The 17,232-nt window shown below is 42.4% G+C and overlaps 1 protein-coding gene across 3 annotated transcripts in view; it reads right to left on the bottom strand.

The window, feature by feature from the left end:
• The window catches only part of LOC121168279 (probable JmjC domain-containing histone demethylation protein 2C), a 197,078-nt gene that overhangs the window by 143,124 nt on the left and 36,722 nt on the right, over nt 1-17,232 (bottom strand). Inside the window, exon 1 of one of the 3 annotated variants that reach the window (XM_040998209.1) lies at nt 15,252-15,704. The exons of the other annotated variants lie outside the window; for them this stretch is intronic. Coding sequence (XP_040854143.1) covers nt 15,252-15,419 — 168 coding nt within the window. The 5' untranslated portion in view covers nt 15,420-15,704. Of the gene's footprint in view, nt 1-15,251; nt 15,705-17,232 lie in introns of those variants that run through there. 3 annotated transcript variants of the gene reach the window in all.

The following is a 17,232-nucleotide window of genomic DNA, read 5'->3' as shown; positions in this document are numbered from 1 at the left end:
CTGCACCCATGTGGAAGATCCGGAGGAGGCTTCCGGCTCCTGGCTTCAGATTGGGTCAGCTCCAGCTGAGGTGGCCACTTGGGGAGTGAATCAGCGAACTGAAGATCTTTCTCCTTCTCTCTGGAAATCTGCCATTCCAATAAAAATAAATAAATCTTTAAAAAAAAAAAAAAAGTTAGCACTTGGAGATCTGCTGCTGCTTTCTCCGGCACATTAGCAGGGAGAAGAACTGGAAGTGGAGCAGGTAGGGCTTGAACCAGTGCCCGTATGAGATACCAGTACTGCATCTGACAGCTTAAACTCTATTCCACAGCACCAAGTAATAGTATCCAAGGCAGCAGAACTTTTGATAGATAAGACCTACTGGGAATTGATAGGATCATGTAAGTATAACCCACAGAAGGGATTAATGTGCACCTTATAAGGCTAAAATAGGTCTTCTGGGACTGTATTAATTCTTCTAAGAATGGACTTTTACAAAGCAAGGTAACCTCCGCTCTTCTCCAGTGGTCCTTTGCACTTTTCTACTAGGTTGTAACACAGCCAGAGGACATATTGCCAATGCTAATGCTGCACTACTTGTATTTTCATCCATCAGCACCTTGAGCAAATAAACCACTTCACTAAGAAAAACAGGGGGAAACTCAGTCGCATATATTTTGTTACAGAAACACAAAATGGACCAAAAGAACTGTAAACACTGCTCCAGGGGTCATTACTTAGACGTTTTTATCTGCATTCACTCCATACTAATTCATGCAGTCTCACAGCTTTAAATTCCATTTATATGACAACTGCTCTCAGACATTCTCCAGCCTAAGCTTCTGCCTTGAATGAACAAACTTGATACCTGAACAGACTACTTCACTTAAATACCTAATAAGCATCCCAAACTTGCCAGCCCTCAAAAAACAAACTCCTAATCCTTAGCACCAACTACTCCCTTTATGAAATCTGCTCCCAGTCAATGCCTATTGTAGAGAATGACAATTCTATCTTTACAGCTGCTAGAACAACTTAGAACCCATTTTAACTCTTGTATTCAGCATCAAAAACCACTCAGAAACTTACCTTATCAATCCTGTTTCAAATAAACATGAATCTGAGCATTTACTTCCACCACCATCACTATCTGATAAAGTTATCAGAATTTAAATTTTTTCCACTTTAGGATTCTTACCTAGAAATCCAAAATGCGAAGTTTTTTTTTTTTGGAATACAAGTGCTAAGGTTCGTCCTAGTCTTTCCATCTTATCTAGAGTAAAGGTAATCCTCATAATATCCTTCAAAAACTATTCCGTTTTACTACTCTTACTACATTTGCTATTTTGGAGGCATGGTTTGTCTTCTGAAAATCTGTGCTGGAAGCTTAGACCTCAATGTAAGTACTGAGAGGCCGTAAAATGTTTTAAACGGTGAGGTTATGAAGGGCACAACTCCTGTGATTGATGCCTTTTTTTTGTGAAACAATACTGGATCTTGAGGCATTATGGTGCCTATAGCAAGAGTAAGCAGGCTGTTACATAATGTGTCCAGCTTTCCCTGTTCCATAACCATGTGAACTCTCTTTCCTTCATTATCATGTTATGATACAGTATGAGGTCTGCATGTTAGTGCCATGCTCTTGGACTGGTAGAACTATCAACCTTTTTTCTTTATAACACTCAGTCTCGGGTGTTATCTCATACTAACACAAAATGGACTAAAACATCTTTTGATCTTTTCTTCCTACTTGCCAAATTTTTACTCCTCTCTTGCCATACTAGCTTCAAAGCTTCTGACACATGCTAGGTTTACTCCAATCCCAGAGGCTGTGCAGTTCCTCTTTCCTATGTCTGAAACACTGTTACTCTAGATACCTAGATACTCCCCTTGGCTCCTTTCTTGCCTTCAAGCTGTTAACCAAAAGTCATCTTCTCACAGACAGATTTATTTTAATTATCTAAAGAATCATCTCATCCTCCCACACACTATTTTCTGAAATTTGTCACTCAAAAGTCACCTCCTCAGAAGTATTTATTCTCTATTTAATCTAAAATAGAACTTCATCTCCCAAATACTATTTTCTAGCATTTACCTGTATTTTATATGCCATTTTTTTCTTCTCACATTAAGCTGATTACTAAAAAAGAATGAATTTGGTCTCTTTTTGCTCACCACCACATTCCCATTGCCTGATTAATTATGTATAGGTATGCAAAACAAGTCTGTGGAACAGATTTTAATTCCAGTAACTTCCACTTTAGTTAATAATTGCTATCAGACACTTGATAAATGCTAGCATACTTGAAGACTGTGCAGAAAATGATCTTATCACAGGATAAATTACACAACTAATAGCACATATTCAGAACTATCTTTTCACATAACTGTAGCTTTAAACTGTATCCCTTTTTTCCTTTACAGAAATGTTATTATGTAAACTTAAGTTATTATGTGAACTGCTAATGAGAAACCAATTTTAAAGAGTCATATGGGGGTTGGTGCCACTACGAAGTAGGCTAACCTTCATCTTGTGGCACTGTCACCCCATACGGGCAGTTTGCATCCCAGCTGCTACACTTCCAATCTAGCTTCTTCCTGTGGTCAGCGAAACCAGTGGAGGATGCCTCAAGTCCTAGGGCCCCTGTACCATGTGGGAGATGTGGAGGAAGCTCCTGGCTTCAGATCTGCTCAGCTCTAGCCATTGTGGCCACTTGGGATGAAAGATATCTCTCTATAGCACCTTCTCCTGTCTTTCAATTAAAAAAAAAGTTTTTAAAAGTAATGTGAAGAATACCTCCATATAAACCACAAAAACATCACAAGTAAAACTGTTCCTTATGATTAAATACTACTTAAATTCTGTAACTCTTCAGGGCCCGGCGGCGTGGCCTAGCGGCTAGTCCTCGCCTTGAACGCCCCAGGATCCCCATATGGGGACTCTAATCCCGGCAGCTCCACCTCCCATCCAGCTCCCTGCTTGTGGCCCTGGAAAGCAGTCCAGGACGGCCCAAAGCTTTGGGACCCTGCATCCCCGTGTGGGATACCCGGAAGAAGTTCCTGGATCCTGGCTTCAGATCGGCATAGCATTGGCCGTTGTGCTCACTTGGGGAGTGAATCATCGGACGGATCTTCCTCTCTGATCTCCTCCTCTCTGCATATCTGACCTTCCAATAAATAAATAAATCTTTAAAAATAAAAAAATTCTGTAACTTTAGAGTCAGCAAAAAATTGAGCTTTTTGTTCAGGGGCCAGTGCTGTAGCACAGTGGCTAGAGCCTCTACCAACTGGTTGCTGGTGAAGCAGTATAGGACTGTTCAAGTTCTTGACTCTTACAGCCAAATGGAGCCAAAAGAAGCTCCTGGCTCTTGGCTTTAGACTGGCCCGGCTCCAGCATTGTGGTCATCTCGAGAGTGGTTTGAACTAGCATGACAGTGCTAGAAGAGGAGATATATATTAGGATTCTGGATGCATACCAGTAAGACCTCACTGGACAGACTGGAAACAGGTGAGAAAGAAAAGCAGCAAAAGTGACTGCAAAAGACTTAAAGCAGAAGGATGAAATCATGGTACACTGAATGTAAAGACTTCAGAACACAGCAGATATGGTTACTATCAGAAGCTCAGCTGAGAACATGTTAAGTTTAAGACAACGATTAAAAAAAAAAAAAAAAACACTAGAACATTTCAATGTAAGTCCGAAATTCAGGGAAGAAGGGAAGATATCCAAATTAGGATATTAATGTGGGAGTCACCAGGATACAAATGGTAGTTAAGACTACATGACTAGATGCTATCACCAAAGACAAGCATGTGGATAAAAAAGATTAAGAAGTGAGACCTCGAAAATTTGTGGAAATGAGAAAAAGAAAAAAAAATGGGCCCGGCGGAGTGGCCTAGCAGCTAAAGTCCTCACTTTAATACGACGCCAGGATCCCATATGGGCACCGGTTCTAATCCCGGCAATTCCATTTCCCACCCAACTCGCTGCTTGTGGCCTGGGAAAGCAGTTGAGGATGGCCCAATGCTTTGGGATCCTGCATCTGCGTGGAGACCTGGAAGAGGTTCCTGGCTCCTGGCTTCGGATCTGCACAGCACCAGCTGTTGCACTCACTTGGGGAGTGAATCATCAGACGGAAGATCTTCCTCTCTATCTCTCTTCCTCTCTGTATATCTGACTTTGTAATAAAAATAAATAAATCTTTAAAAAAAAAACACAAGAATAAAGAAAAAATGACTTCAAAAGAGAAGTAGGGAAAATATGAGATAATCATAATATGCTAGATGCAACATAGCACCTGAAAGAGAAGGTGATGAGTCATACTGTATGTTGCTGACAGGCGCATTAAAAATATTGAGAATATTCGATTTAGTAAGCAGGTCACAACAGTTTACTTGAATGATGATGGCAAATCCTAGCTCAACAACAATCAGGATGTAACAGGAGTCTAGAAATAGAAGTCTATAGCACATTAAACACCTTACAGGTCAATGGAGCCAGACATATTAAAAGAAAAAATTGACTAGTGGAAAAAAATCTGTAAGTATTGTATAGAGTTAAAACATAATCTAAAATAAATACAGAGCTAAGTAGCTCTTTAAAAATTTGTAATGTTATTATTTATTTGCTTGGAACACATAATGAGAAAGACAAAAAAGGATTGTTTCCCATCCAATGGCTCACTCTGCAAATGTCTACAACAATCAGAACTGAACCAAGCTGAAGCCAGAAACTCCTTCTGGGTACCTGAGACACCATCTGCCAATTTTAGCCACTTTAGCAGGAAGCTGGAAAAACTGGGTGGCACTCAGGGCCTGGCACAGTGGCCTAGTGGCTTAAGTCCTCAGCTTGAACCGTCCAGGATCCCATATGCGTGATGGCTCTAATCCCAGCAGCTCCACTTCCCATTCAGCTCCCTAACTGTGGCCTGGGAAAGCAGTTGAGAACAACCCAAAGCATTGGGACCTTGCACCCACATGGGAGACCTGGAAAAAGTTCCTGGCTCCTGGCTTCTGATCGGCTCAGCTCCAACCATTGCAGCCACTTAGGGAGTGAATCATTGGACAGAGGATCTTCCTCTCTGTATATGACTTTCCAATAAAAAACAAAATAAATCTTTAAAAAAAAAAAAAGGGTGGCACTTAATGCCAGTGGCATCCCAAGCTGCATCAGCTTAACTTGTTGCATCACAATTCCTTGGCCCCTCAATAAATTCTCAAAAGAAAAGAACTCTTAAGTATTAAAGGTCACATTCCTAGCAATTAAGTTTTCAGGCTTGAATTCATTCAAAGCTTGCCACAGAAAACAACAAGTAAGAAAAGCACTCAAATGTTTACACCTTCCCTGACCTCAACTTTGGGTTTCCACATTTTATGAACTGCTAAATTCCACATTATTTGAAACAAGAGAAATAAGGTAACTTTAAAAAGAACGTTTTGAGGGTATTAGGATGCAGGATTTTCTTTTTTTTTTTTTAAAGATTTATTTTCATTACTTTTTTATTGGAAAAGCAGATATACAGAGAGGAGAGACAGAGAGGAAGATCTTCCGTCCGATGATGCACTCCCCAAGTGAGCGCAACGGCCGATGCTATGCCAATCCCAAGCCAGGAGCCGCTTCCTGGTCTCCCACACGGGTGCAGGGTCCCAAAGCTTTGGGCCGTCCTGGACTGCTTTCCAGGGCCACAGGCAGGGAGCTGGAAGGGAAGCGGGGCTGCCGGGATAGAACAGGTGCCCATATGGGCTCCCGGGCGTGCAAGGCGAGGACCTTAACCACTGCGCCACCGCGCCACCGCGCCAAGCCCCGGATGCAAGGATTTTCATATGCTCCCTATAACTGGTGATTTTGTCCAAGTAAAAAAAATGTTTAAGCAAAACAAAAACTTCCTCAGAACAGCATTTGCATCCAAGTTCTACCAGAAACCTCAATTGTTTTTCTGTCATGTGTAAGAAAAAATGTTTTAAAACAAATAGCAGATAATGAAACTCCATTTTTGTGCATCCTTGAAATAAATGAACATTCTCATAAATTTTAAATTACCAACAGTAATGCCCTCAGTCGAGAACCCACAAAATATAACCATTTGTGGTTTAAAATAGCTATATTCTGCTCTACTTTCTAAATTCTGTCAAGGTTTAAATTTGCTAAAATCTGAAGGCAATAAATTTTAAAAAGGCCATATGTAAGGTTAATCATCTCTTACCCGAATTTTAACCCTCATTGCAGTAGCATTTTTGGGACCAGCATCCAGGTACAGCAGGTTAATATACTTGCCATCCCTGCATCCAAAGCTAAACTGTTGGTTCTAGGACCAACTGCTAACCATCTAATCCAGCTCCCTGCTAATTCATCTAGAAAGGCCACTGGGAACACCTCTAGTACTTGGGCCTCTGCTCTCACTTTCTCCCTCCCTCCTTCTCGAAAAGAAAAAAAAAAAATTTTAAGAGAATAAGACTTTGAGAAATAAAAATAGAACTTGACATTAAGAATCATTCCATCCCCTGCAAAAGACACAGAAAATAATCCTTTATGGAGTTTAGATGCATGTCATCCTAACAGGCTGCAGTTTCAGTTCACAAATACAGCATTTTGAGACAGCAGCATTTAAAAACAACTTATATGGGCCTGGTGCAACAGCCTAGTGGCTAAAGTCCTTGCCTTGCAAGCGCCTGGATCCCATATGGGCACTGGTTCTAATCCTGGCTGCTCCACTTCCCATCCAGCTTCCTGCTTGAGGCCTGGGAAAGCACTCAAGGACAGTCCAAAACCTTGAGACCCGCACACATGTAGGAGACCTGGAAGAGGCTCTGGGCTCCTGGCTTCAGATCGGCTCAGCTCTGGCTGTTGTGGTCACTTGGGGAGTGAATCAGCAGAAGAAGATCTTTCTCTGTCTCTCCTCCTCTCTGACTTTGCAATAAAAACAAATAATTTCTTTTAAAAAGTCAATACTATTCAAATTGATCTAAAAATCAATACAGTCCCTATCAAAATCTTAATTTTCATAAGTAATAAATTTTTGAAAAATTCTAAAATCCATATAGACAGGTAAGCATTTGACACTGTGGTTAAGATGCTGCTTAGGATTTCACAGCCCTTCTCAGATTGCCTTGCTGGGAGTTCCAGCTCCTCCAACCCAGTCTCTGTTCAAGAGCATCCTGAGATGAGAATTGGTCAAGCAGCCATGAGCCTTTCAATCCTGGATTGAGTTGTGCAACCTGGCCTTAGCCTGAACTGGCTCCAGCTGTTGTGAACATTTGAGGAGCAATCAGGAAACAGAAGATCGCTTACAATCTTTCCTTGTCTACCTTTCAAACAAAAGAAAAAATGAAATTTTACAAAAATTAAATTTCAAAAGACCCCGAGTAGGCAAAACAATCTTACAAATCAAAGCTGAAGCACTCACATCTCCCGAACTGAAACTTCCTACAACTACAGTTACCAAAACTACTAATACAACAGACAGCCACATCAGGCAAACACCCCAGCAGTTAGTGTGTCCTGAGACTGCATCCTTCCCATCTGAGCAGCTAGCTTAGAGTCTTCCCTTGGCCTGACCTAACTTCCTGCAGGAGGCAACAAACAATGCTTAATGCACTTCAGTTTCTACCACCCACAGGATATCCAGATGGAGTTCTCAATTTCTGTCTTTGGAGTAGCCAAAATTCCAGTTACTGCAGGGATTTGGTAAGTGAACCAATAGACAGAAATTCGATCTTGCTCTCTCACACATGTTCCCCCTCAAATTGCTTTATTACTAAACATTTCAAAAATCACTTGAAAAAGAGTGACACACGAAAAAATGGAAAGAAGACTGCAGAAATAGACCTTTGTTTACATCTATGGTCAAATGACTTCTGCCACAGTTGTCAAGATTACTCAACAAAGAAAAAACAGTCTTTGCAAATGATGGACCAGTTCTGAGGTACGGTGAGCTAAACTGCTATTACAGGCACTCCTATATGGGTGGGACACCGAGCATTCCCAGGGGGCATCCTTCTGCTAACTTCCTACTCTAACAATAGTGTTTTGTGATTACACAATTAGAAAAAAATCTCTCCTCCAATCCAATTCACTCCTCCAATGCCTGCGGCAAACAGGGCTGGGCCAGGCCAGAGTCAGGAGTCAGGAGCTTCTTTCAGGTCTCCCATATGGATGGCAGGGGTCTGAATCAGAACTAGAATAGCTGGGACTCAAAACCAGCACTCACGTGAGATGCCAGCATTGCAGAAAGTGGCTTAATCTACTGAGTCACAATATCAACTCCATCTTTCCTTCAAACTGCAGCTTCCTGCTAATGGGAAGAAGATAATGGCCCAAGTACTTGAGTCTGTGTCAGCCATATGGGCCAACTAAAGCAGGATTTCTCAGTAAGAAAGTACAGTGGACAATTCCAAATAACCATCCAACCATTCTCACCTGTCTTTATCATAAATCACACGTTCTTTTTCTGCATAAGTCTTTGCTTATTAAAACTGAAATGCACCGCCATGGCCTGGCCCACCAGCCCTTGCCACTGCAAACTACTGCAGAATGAATCAATGACTAAATGATGGAGCTGTCTTGAGTTCACTGTCTGCAACTCTGTCAAATAGATAAATCTAAAAATAAAAACACATCCTCTGATCATTAATTCAACAGCAGAAACATATTTTTTGCACCTTTTTCTATTATCATTATTATTGGAAACTCAGATTTACAGAAAGAAGATACAGAGAGAAAGATATCCCAACCACTGACTCACTCTCCTAGTAACTGCAATGGCTGGAGCTGAGCCAATTCAAACCCAGGAGGCAGTAGCTTGTTTTGGGTCTCCCATGTGAGTGCAGGGTTCCAAGGCTTTGGGCTGTCCTTGACTGCTTTCCAGGCCATAAGCAGGGAGCTGGATGGGAAGTGGAACAGCTGGGACACTAACTGGGGGTATGCAAGGCTAAGACTTCAGCCAATAGGCTATCATGCTGGACCCGTAATGATTTATTTTCACAGTTTAAGCCTTTGGCTTTTCATTTGTCCAATCAGGGAAGGAGTTGATTTACATCTAGAATATTTCTGTTCTGTAATTCCAGAACTGTTGGTAGGTTTCATCTGTAATGCTGAGGAAGAAAGTGCTCATTAACCAAAAGCAAATTTTGAATCTATTACCAAATCACTTAATTCTGATTAATGAAGTCTATTTTAGTGTGCCTGTGGTATTTGTTCTCCAAAGACCACACTTCTTCATTAGCAATGTGATTTCTGTGTACTACTACTTTTGAATGGTTACAACTTCAATTTTTCTGATTAGAGAAATTGAGATAGAATAAGGATCACAAAGGTATAATGCTTGTTTATGAGATAATTTCATATTTTTCATTCACCTGGAAGTTTTAGTGTACTGTATTTAATACCTTGGCAAAAGTTCTTTGTGGTTAAAATGGACCAAATGGAATCAGGTAACTGGAGGATTATGATATTTGTATAATTGGGGTAAGTATGAAATTAGGAATGGAATACAAAGACATTTCAACTTCTGTTTCAGCAGGAACATTTTGTAGGAAAAGGAGATAAAAGGGGCTGGCCCAAGAGTAGCAAGCTAGGCCTCTACCTATACTGCCAGTATCCTGAATGTCCTATAAAGAGGGGAATTCGAGGCCAGGTGGACCCACTTTGGGCCAGCTCCCTGCTTGTGGCCTGGGAGGGTGACAGAGGAGAGCCCAAGTCCTTGGACCCTGCACCCATACAGGAGATTTGGAAGAAAACTTCTGGCTCCTGACTTTGGACTGGCTCAGCCACTTGGGGAATAAATCATCAGATGTAAGATTTTTCTCTGTCCTCCTCCTCTGTGTATCTGACTTTCAAAATAAAAATAAATAAATAAAATCTTAAAATTACAATCACTTTTTGAGAAATGTCTAAATGATATTACAGGTCTTTTAAAAGCTCAGATATATATACCCATCCATATACCCCTACACTTAATTCCTACCCATTCAGATTTTAAAAGAAGCTCTATGAAGATCTATTCTGTCAAACAGGTTTCAACTGATATAAACATTGTACTTGAATCTAGAGTCTATTTTTTCAAATATGCAGTCCAAAAGGATTCTATTTGCCAGTAAGTCCAAAAACCAAATTTCATTGCATGAGGGTACTTTCAAAAGTCCATGAAACCAATGAGGAACATGTATTTATGAAGGACTATACTATTGCAATAACATGGAGTAAAATCAGCAAGGAGAGGGGATTAAGGAAAGGGAGAGGGGAATCCCCAGAGCCTATGGAACCACACTGTAAAATAATAACGATGATAATAATAGTTTAAAAAGAAAAAGGAATAAATTGAAATTGAAAAGACAATTAACTTATTTTTAAAAGTGAAATTTTTAAAAGTGAATTCCATGAAAACTGGAATTGAAAGTTTATTATAGGGCCAGCACTATGGCATAGAATATTAAGCCTCCACATGCACCGCTGGCATCCCAATACAGGTTCTGGTTTGTGTCACAGCTGCTTACACTTTCAATTCAGCTCCCTGCTAATGACTTCGGAAAGCAGCAGAGAATGGCCAATGTGCTTGGGACCCAAATGGGAGACCAGAAAGAAGCTTCTAGCTCCCTGTTCCTCACTTCAAACCAGCCCAATGTGGACCAGCCAATGTAGCCATTTGGAAACTGAATCAGTGGATGGAAGATCTAACTCCAACTTACAAATAAAAATCTTTAAAAGTTTATGTTAGTACAAAAACATTTTTAAATACATGTGTAGTTTTATTACACCAATTATACACAGGGCCCAGTGTGGCAGCCTAGTGATTAGAGTCCTCGCCTTGCAAGTACCAGGATCCCATATGGCCGCTGGTTCGTGTCCTGGCTGCTTCACATCCCATCCAGCTCCCTCCCTGCCTGTAGCCTAGGAAAGCAGTCAAGGACAGTCCAAAGCCTTGGGACCCTGCACCCATGTGGGAGATCCAGAGGAGGGGACTGGTTCCTGGCTTCAGATTAGTTCAGCTACAGCCATTGCAGTTACTTGGGAGGTGAACAAGTGGATTTTCTGTCTCCATAAAATCTCTCTTAAAAACCTTCTCTCTGTAAAACTTTCCAATAAAAATAAATCTCTAACAACAACAAAAACAATTATACATTAACCCTGAAAAACCAGCAAATGCATGGAAATCCACATTTAAAAAAAAAAAACCTCTTTTTTTAGATTTATTTATTTTTATTAGAAAGGCAGATTTACAGTGAGAAAGACAGAAAGATTTTCCATTTTATGGTTCATTCCCCAGATGGGATCCCGGTGCATGCAAGGCAAGGGTTTAGCCACTGAGCAATTTGTGCAAGCTTTATTTAGAAAAAAAATTACTTGGGGCCCGGCAGCGTGGCCTAGCAGCTAAAGTCCTCGCCTTGAACGAGCCAGGATCCCATATGGGCGCCGGTTCTAATCCCAGCAGCTCCACTTCCCAACCAGCTTCCTGCTTGTGGCCTGGGAAAGCAGTCAAGGAAGGCCCAATGCTTTGGGACCCTGCACCCATGTAGGATACCCAGAGGAGGTCCCTGGTTCCCCAGCTTCAGATCGGCATAGCATTGGCCATTGTGCTCACTTGGGGGGTGAATCATCGGACGGAAGACCTTCTTCTCTGTCTCTCCTCCTCTCTGTATATCTGACTTTGCAATAAAAATAAAATAAATCTAAAAAAAAGAAAAAAAGTCACTTGAAACGTAGTTAGGGGAAGAAACTGAGAACGAAAAAAGTTGTTCTACAATCAATCTTCTCAAAATCCATGGCAAGGTACACATCTAGCCTAGCAGTTAAGATTCAAGCACCTCATACTGAAGCACCTGAGATGAAGTCCCAGCTGTACTCCTACTCGAGCTTGCTGCTAATGTGCACCTTGGAAAGCAGCTGGTGAGTCAGGTAGTTGAGTACATGCCATCCATGTAACAGATCTGCATAGAGGTGAGCTCCTGCCATGGTCCAGGACCAGTCTTGGCCACCCTGGCCATTACAAGAGTTTGGGATTGCACTAATATATAAAGTGCTTTCTGTTTCTTTCAATAATAATATATTATTAGAACACATCACCAGAGCAGTAACAATGTTGACAACTGATGCTTACACATGATCCTTCTTAGGAACTAAATAAAGAACTCAACATGTGGAGACTCATTATATATTTCTTTCTACCTTTAAAACTCAATCCTCCTACTTAGAAAAGGGTTCTGATAAAATCCTTTGATGATCAGTATAATTGCAGTATAGAATCCCAGAGGATTATGAAGCCATTTAAAAAAAAATCATCAGGTCCAGTGGCGTGGCCTAGTGGTAAAGTCCTTGCCTTGAATGTGCCAGGATCCCATATGGGTGCCGGTTCTATCCCAGCAGCTCCACTTCCCCTCCAGCTCCCTGCTTGTGGCCTGGGAAAGCAGTCAAGGACGGCCCAAAGCCTTGGGACCCTGCACCTGCATGGGAGACCCAGAAGGGGTTCCTGGTTCCCCAGCTTCGAATCAGTGCAGCACCGGCTATTGCGGCCACTTGGGGAGTGAATCATCAGATGGAAGATCTTCCTCTCTGTCTCTCCTCCTCTCTGCATATCTGACTTTGTAATAAAAATTAAATAAATAAATTTTTTAAAAAAATCATAAAACACCTGAAATTATCCTCTCCTCAGTTAATAAAAAAAATCACATCAATTAAGCTCATCATTTAACAGACAAGATAGTGGTATGACAAAACTCCTGACACAAAAAAGTGAAATTTTAGTCTTAAAATCAGGTATGTTTATATTGTAAAAGGAAATATTTTTACTGCGGTTTGGCGAACAAAATAGTGCCATCCCAAAAATATCTCCATATCCTATTCCACAGGACCTGTGAACACATAGTGAAGAGGAACTAAGGTTAAGACCGAATTCTGATTATTAACCGACACATGTTGAGATTAGCCTGGATTATCTGGGCTCAATGTAATCATAAGGGTACTTAACACAAAAAGCCGGAAGCAGAGTCAGAGGGAGATACAACCTGCTTTTTAGGATACAGGAAGAGGACCATGAGGCCAAGGAATGCAAACAGCCTCTACATACTAGGAAAGGACTCTCTCCGAGAGCCTACACTAGACATTCTTGTCACACACTGACTATAGCTCATGTCAGATTTGCAATCTCAAAAAACATAAAATAAATATGTATAGTTTCATCCACCAAAGTTGTGTGGTTAAAGCGATAGCAGGAAACTAACGTATACGAGCAATTCTCCATCTAAAAGACTAAAGGAATAACTGAGACACACAGTATTTCCCAAGAATATTTTCAAGTTTTGATACTTATCCTTTAAAATTCTGTATGACATAAATGTTCAAACAGTAAAGTTTCTTAAACCAAACACTTTTAATAGTACCTGCAACTTCAAAATATGGGTTTCAGCAACCAAAATCCAAAAATTTAAAAAGCAGTTTACCTATTAGCATATTTCATATAACGGACTATGCTGTTTGTATTTAAAGTGCAGCAGCAAAGCCCTAAAAGGGGGGACATTGATGCCAAACCAATCCAAGTGTCATTTTAAGGTAGGAATAGAAGGAAGTTTGGAAATGATCTACAAATACAGGTTCTAGGCTAAAAAATCACACTATATGCAGTAACATTCATTTATCAAATATAGAATGTTGTACCAAGGAACACTGGTCAAAGATTCACAGAGTCAGGTCTCAAAATGCCTTCCCCCCCCCCTTTTTGGTGAATTCGCGATGAGTTTCAATCCATGAAACTAAGAAGGAAGCAAAAACACTTTTGTCACCTGAAAAAAACTCCTTCCTGTTCTTTGCAATAATCGCCATCGTGCCTAGGAACGTCTAAATACCAAGCCTCACACTTTCTCAGTTACAAACATATGCAAGTCACCTGTTTTATATATTTCCAATTAAGGGACCAACTCTTCAATATGATTAAGTTTCTAAACTATCACCAATGATAGCCTTTAAGCTGTTATTTCCTAATTTTCATGTATCTTCTAAAGCAAAACACCATAGAAGGAAAACAACACTTTATGGTTGTTTTGAAATTATTTTAAAATGCTAAACCATCATCCAATTAGTTTCCACAGAAGTCAACAGAATTTAATCTACAGTAGAAAGAGAAATGTATTCGGCAAAAGCAACCGTTACTGAATTAACACAATTCCTAGAATCATTGAGCATGTTTAATGAATATTTTTCTTTTGAATAATACCAAAATTATTCAAAATCACTTGTATTTTGCTTATTTCCTATTAGAAATACCTACTAGCAAAACAAGGTGATTTTGAAATATCAACGTTGAAACACGCCACATGAAACCATGTCCAACTTCAGTGACAAAAACGGACTTAAAAAAAACACTCAAAAGTTCCTGAGAAAAAAATGAAAATAGGTCGATTTATGCAGATTTTACAGTGATTTTCAAGCTGTAAGCCTGCATATATACAAGAGGGAAATACCCAAACGTGAAATTTTTCAATGAAAAAGTCAATGTTCCAAAACACTTTTCATGGATTAGATAATTTAAGTCAACCTTGGGAAGTTAAATGCCGAGTCCCAACCCTGCCCCTTACCTTCAGCCTGTCCTCCAGGGATGACTTGCTTGGAACCCAACGTGTCCCTCGCAAAGCCACACACATACCTACACTACCGAGGCACACATTTCCTAATCAGACACAAGGTAAAGAGCACGCTAAGGTTCAGTGGGGACATGTAACATTTTCATTGACAACATCTGTGGTCCTATTTAATTAAAAGTCGTATAAACAACCAAGAACATGTTCACTGCATCGCCAGTTTCTAATAAGGCTGGAAGAAAAAGATGAATTTCTATTACGTCGCATACCAAAATTTTTCGCTCTCATCATTTCAGGTTAGGAAGCCAAGCCTCACCCAGTACAGGGTGAATCAGGACCCGTCACTGCCACGGCAGTACCTCTACATCTCTGGAAAGCCAGAGGTCTGTCATTGTTTTTCCTCCCTTTTCCTTCGGCGACCCTAGGGTCCCGGGGGGCTCCAGGGCGCTCGGCCCCGGCCCCCGCCTTCCACGGAGCTCTCCCAGCCAGGCCGGGGCGGCCGGGGCCGGGCGCTCTCCGAGGCCGCCCGGGGTCGCGGGGAGGCCGGCTCCGAGGCCGAGTCTGCCCGGGAAGCACTCGCCGAGGGGCGGACACCCGGGCGGGAGCTGCGGGCTCCACGGAGGGGCGTGACCGCCAGCGGCGCGGGTGGAACCAGGTGCCGCCGGGAAGCCCCCGGGAGCGCGGGTGGCGGCGGGCTCGCTTACCGCCAGGTCCGGATCGCGACTGTCCCGGTGTGACACGGCTCGGATGACCCCCGCTCGCCAGCTCCGCCAGCAGCGTCCGCTCTCCCCGCGCTCCGGACGCGCCTCGTCGCCGGCCGCCACACACAGGAACCGCTTCCCCACCAGCTCCGGCCGCGTCTCCACCGCCATGGCCCGAGCTGCCACAGCGTTGGCCGTGTTCTCCAGAGAACTGCGAACGCCGGCTCTTACCGGCCGCCCATGCTGAGAGCGGACCGGGAGACCGCGGCGGTCCCGCGAGCGGGAGAACGCCGACTCGGGGCACACCGGACGCGCTGCCCTGGAGGACACAGCGACCTCGGACGCTTGGCGGCCCCAACAGCCACCAAGGTCCTCAGACTCACAGCGTGGGCTACAGCCACAAACACACCCAAACACACGAAAAACTGACAGAAACGCCGCCCCGGCCGCCGGAGGCCCTCAAGCCGCCGGGCGCCGCTGCCGCTCGAGCGCCGCGGCCAGTACTACTCCGCCTCCCGGGCCGGGCGCCGCGAGCGCGCCGCGCGTCTCCTTCCGCCGGCGGGGGGGCGGGGAGCCGCGGGGGTCGGCGGAACCACCGCAGACGGAAAGTAGTGCCCGGCGCGGCCGCCGGCCCCGGCGCGCGGAGCGAGGAGCGGCGAGGGGCGGGCCGGCCTCCTAGTCACCGCTCCCTACAGAGGTGACGGCGAGGCAAAAAACGCTGATGGCACCGGGCCACAAAATAAACTCAGGTTAAACGCCTCATCTCCCAAGGGATGTTTTCCAGAGCACAAGGCGCCTGCCTGCTGTCTGCCTGGAATGTAGCCCGAACTGGTCCGGCAATTGGTGGCAATGCGGAGCAGCGTCCACACGAGCTCGATGGGACAGGAACAGCAGTCCACAGAGTTAAATGAAAAAGGGGAAAAGGCTAACATCCTTTGTGCTTCCAATGATCGCTACACTAATTTGTTTGAGCTGGTCAGATTTAACATCCCGCCAGTGCTTTGTAAGAGAACCTGAAATGCTGCGCGGTGGGCTTTAGCTGGCGTCTTTAAATTTCACAAACTGCATCAATCTGTGCACCGTTAATATTACTCTGTAGCTCAAACACTCTGATCGGTTAATAAAAACAGAGAAAGACTCCAGAATGATTTAAAAAAAAAATGTATCGTGGAAAGAGGAAGACTCCAGTTGAAGAAAATAGTTTACTTTCCAACCAATCACAGCAAGGCATCATAACCCATGCAGAGATCTCTAACTTGCACCTTCTTTGGCCATCCTTTAATCTTTCTAAGTCCAGCTACTTCCCTCTACATGTCAGTGTATACCTTACATAGAGTTTTTTAAGGTAGCTTTTAAAATCCTGTTTTTCCCCTTCAGTACCGCAAGTGATTAAATAAACATCAAAAAATATTTCAAGAGCAATAAATTGTAATTTTTTAAATTACTGAGAGACTTTCTTAAACCTCCACTCCATCATAAAAGGGTGGGGGTGTTTAGCATTTCAAAGAAATTTACACTAGAAATCTGAATATTTAAACATACTAAGGCTTTTTTATATTTTTTCCAGAACACCCAAGTTGGGCATTTCAAACAGAAAAATATATCCACTGCAAATAAGTGAGAAACCAAAATTAAAAGGAAGATGGATTTTAATCATCTTGGTCTACTTTTGTTAATCAAAAAACCAAACAGAACCATACATAACACATAAACCAAAAAATTTTATGCAAAAAAAATGCACATTGGCACATTCAAAAAAATACTTCACCTTTACTTGGCCAATTGTATATCCAAGTCCACTCTTTCAATATACACTGTATAATACTTAACAAATTATCTTAGACACACAGAGTGAAATATCTAAAAATCTCGATTTAGATTAGGAAGTCAGTAAAAGAACTTGGTCAGACCAAACCAAGGGAAAGAAATCTCAGCAAATGAAAAGATGAGAGTAAACCGACCCACAGGGGAATAACAATTCCTC

The sequence above is a fragment of the Ochotona curzoniae genome, unplaced genomic scaffold (genome assembly GCF_017591425.1).
Source record: "Ochotona curzoniae isolate NIBS_2020 unplaced genomic scaffold, NIBS_Ocur_1.0 patch87, whole genome shotgun sequence".
In the NCBI taxonomy this organism is placed as follows: Eukaryota; Metazoa; Chordata; class Mammalia; order Lagomorpha; family Ochotonidae; genus Ochotona; species Ochotona curzoniae.
This window is presented reverse-complemented; position numbering and strand designations above follow the sequence as displayed.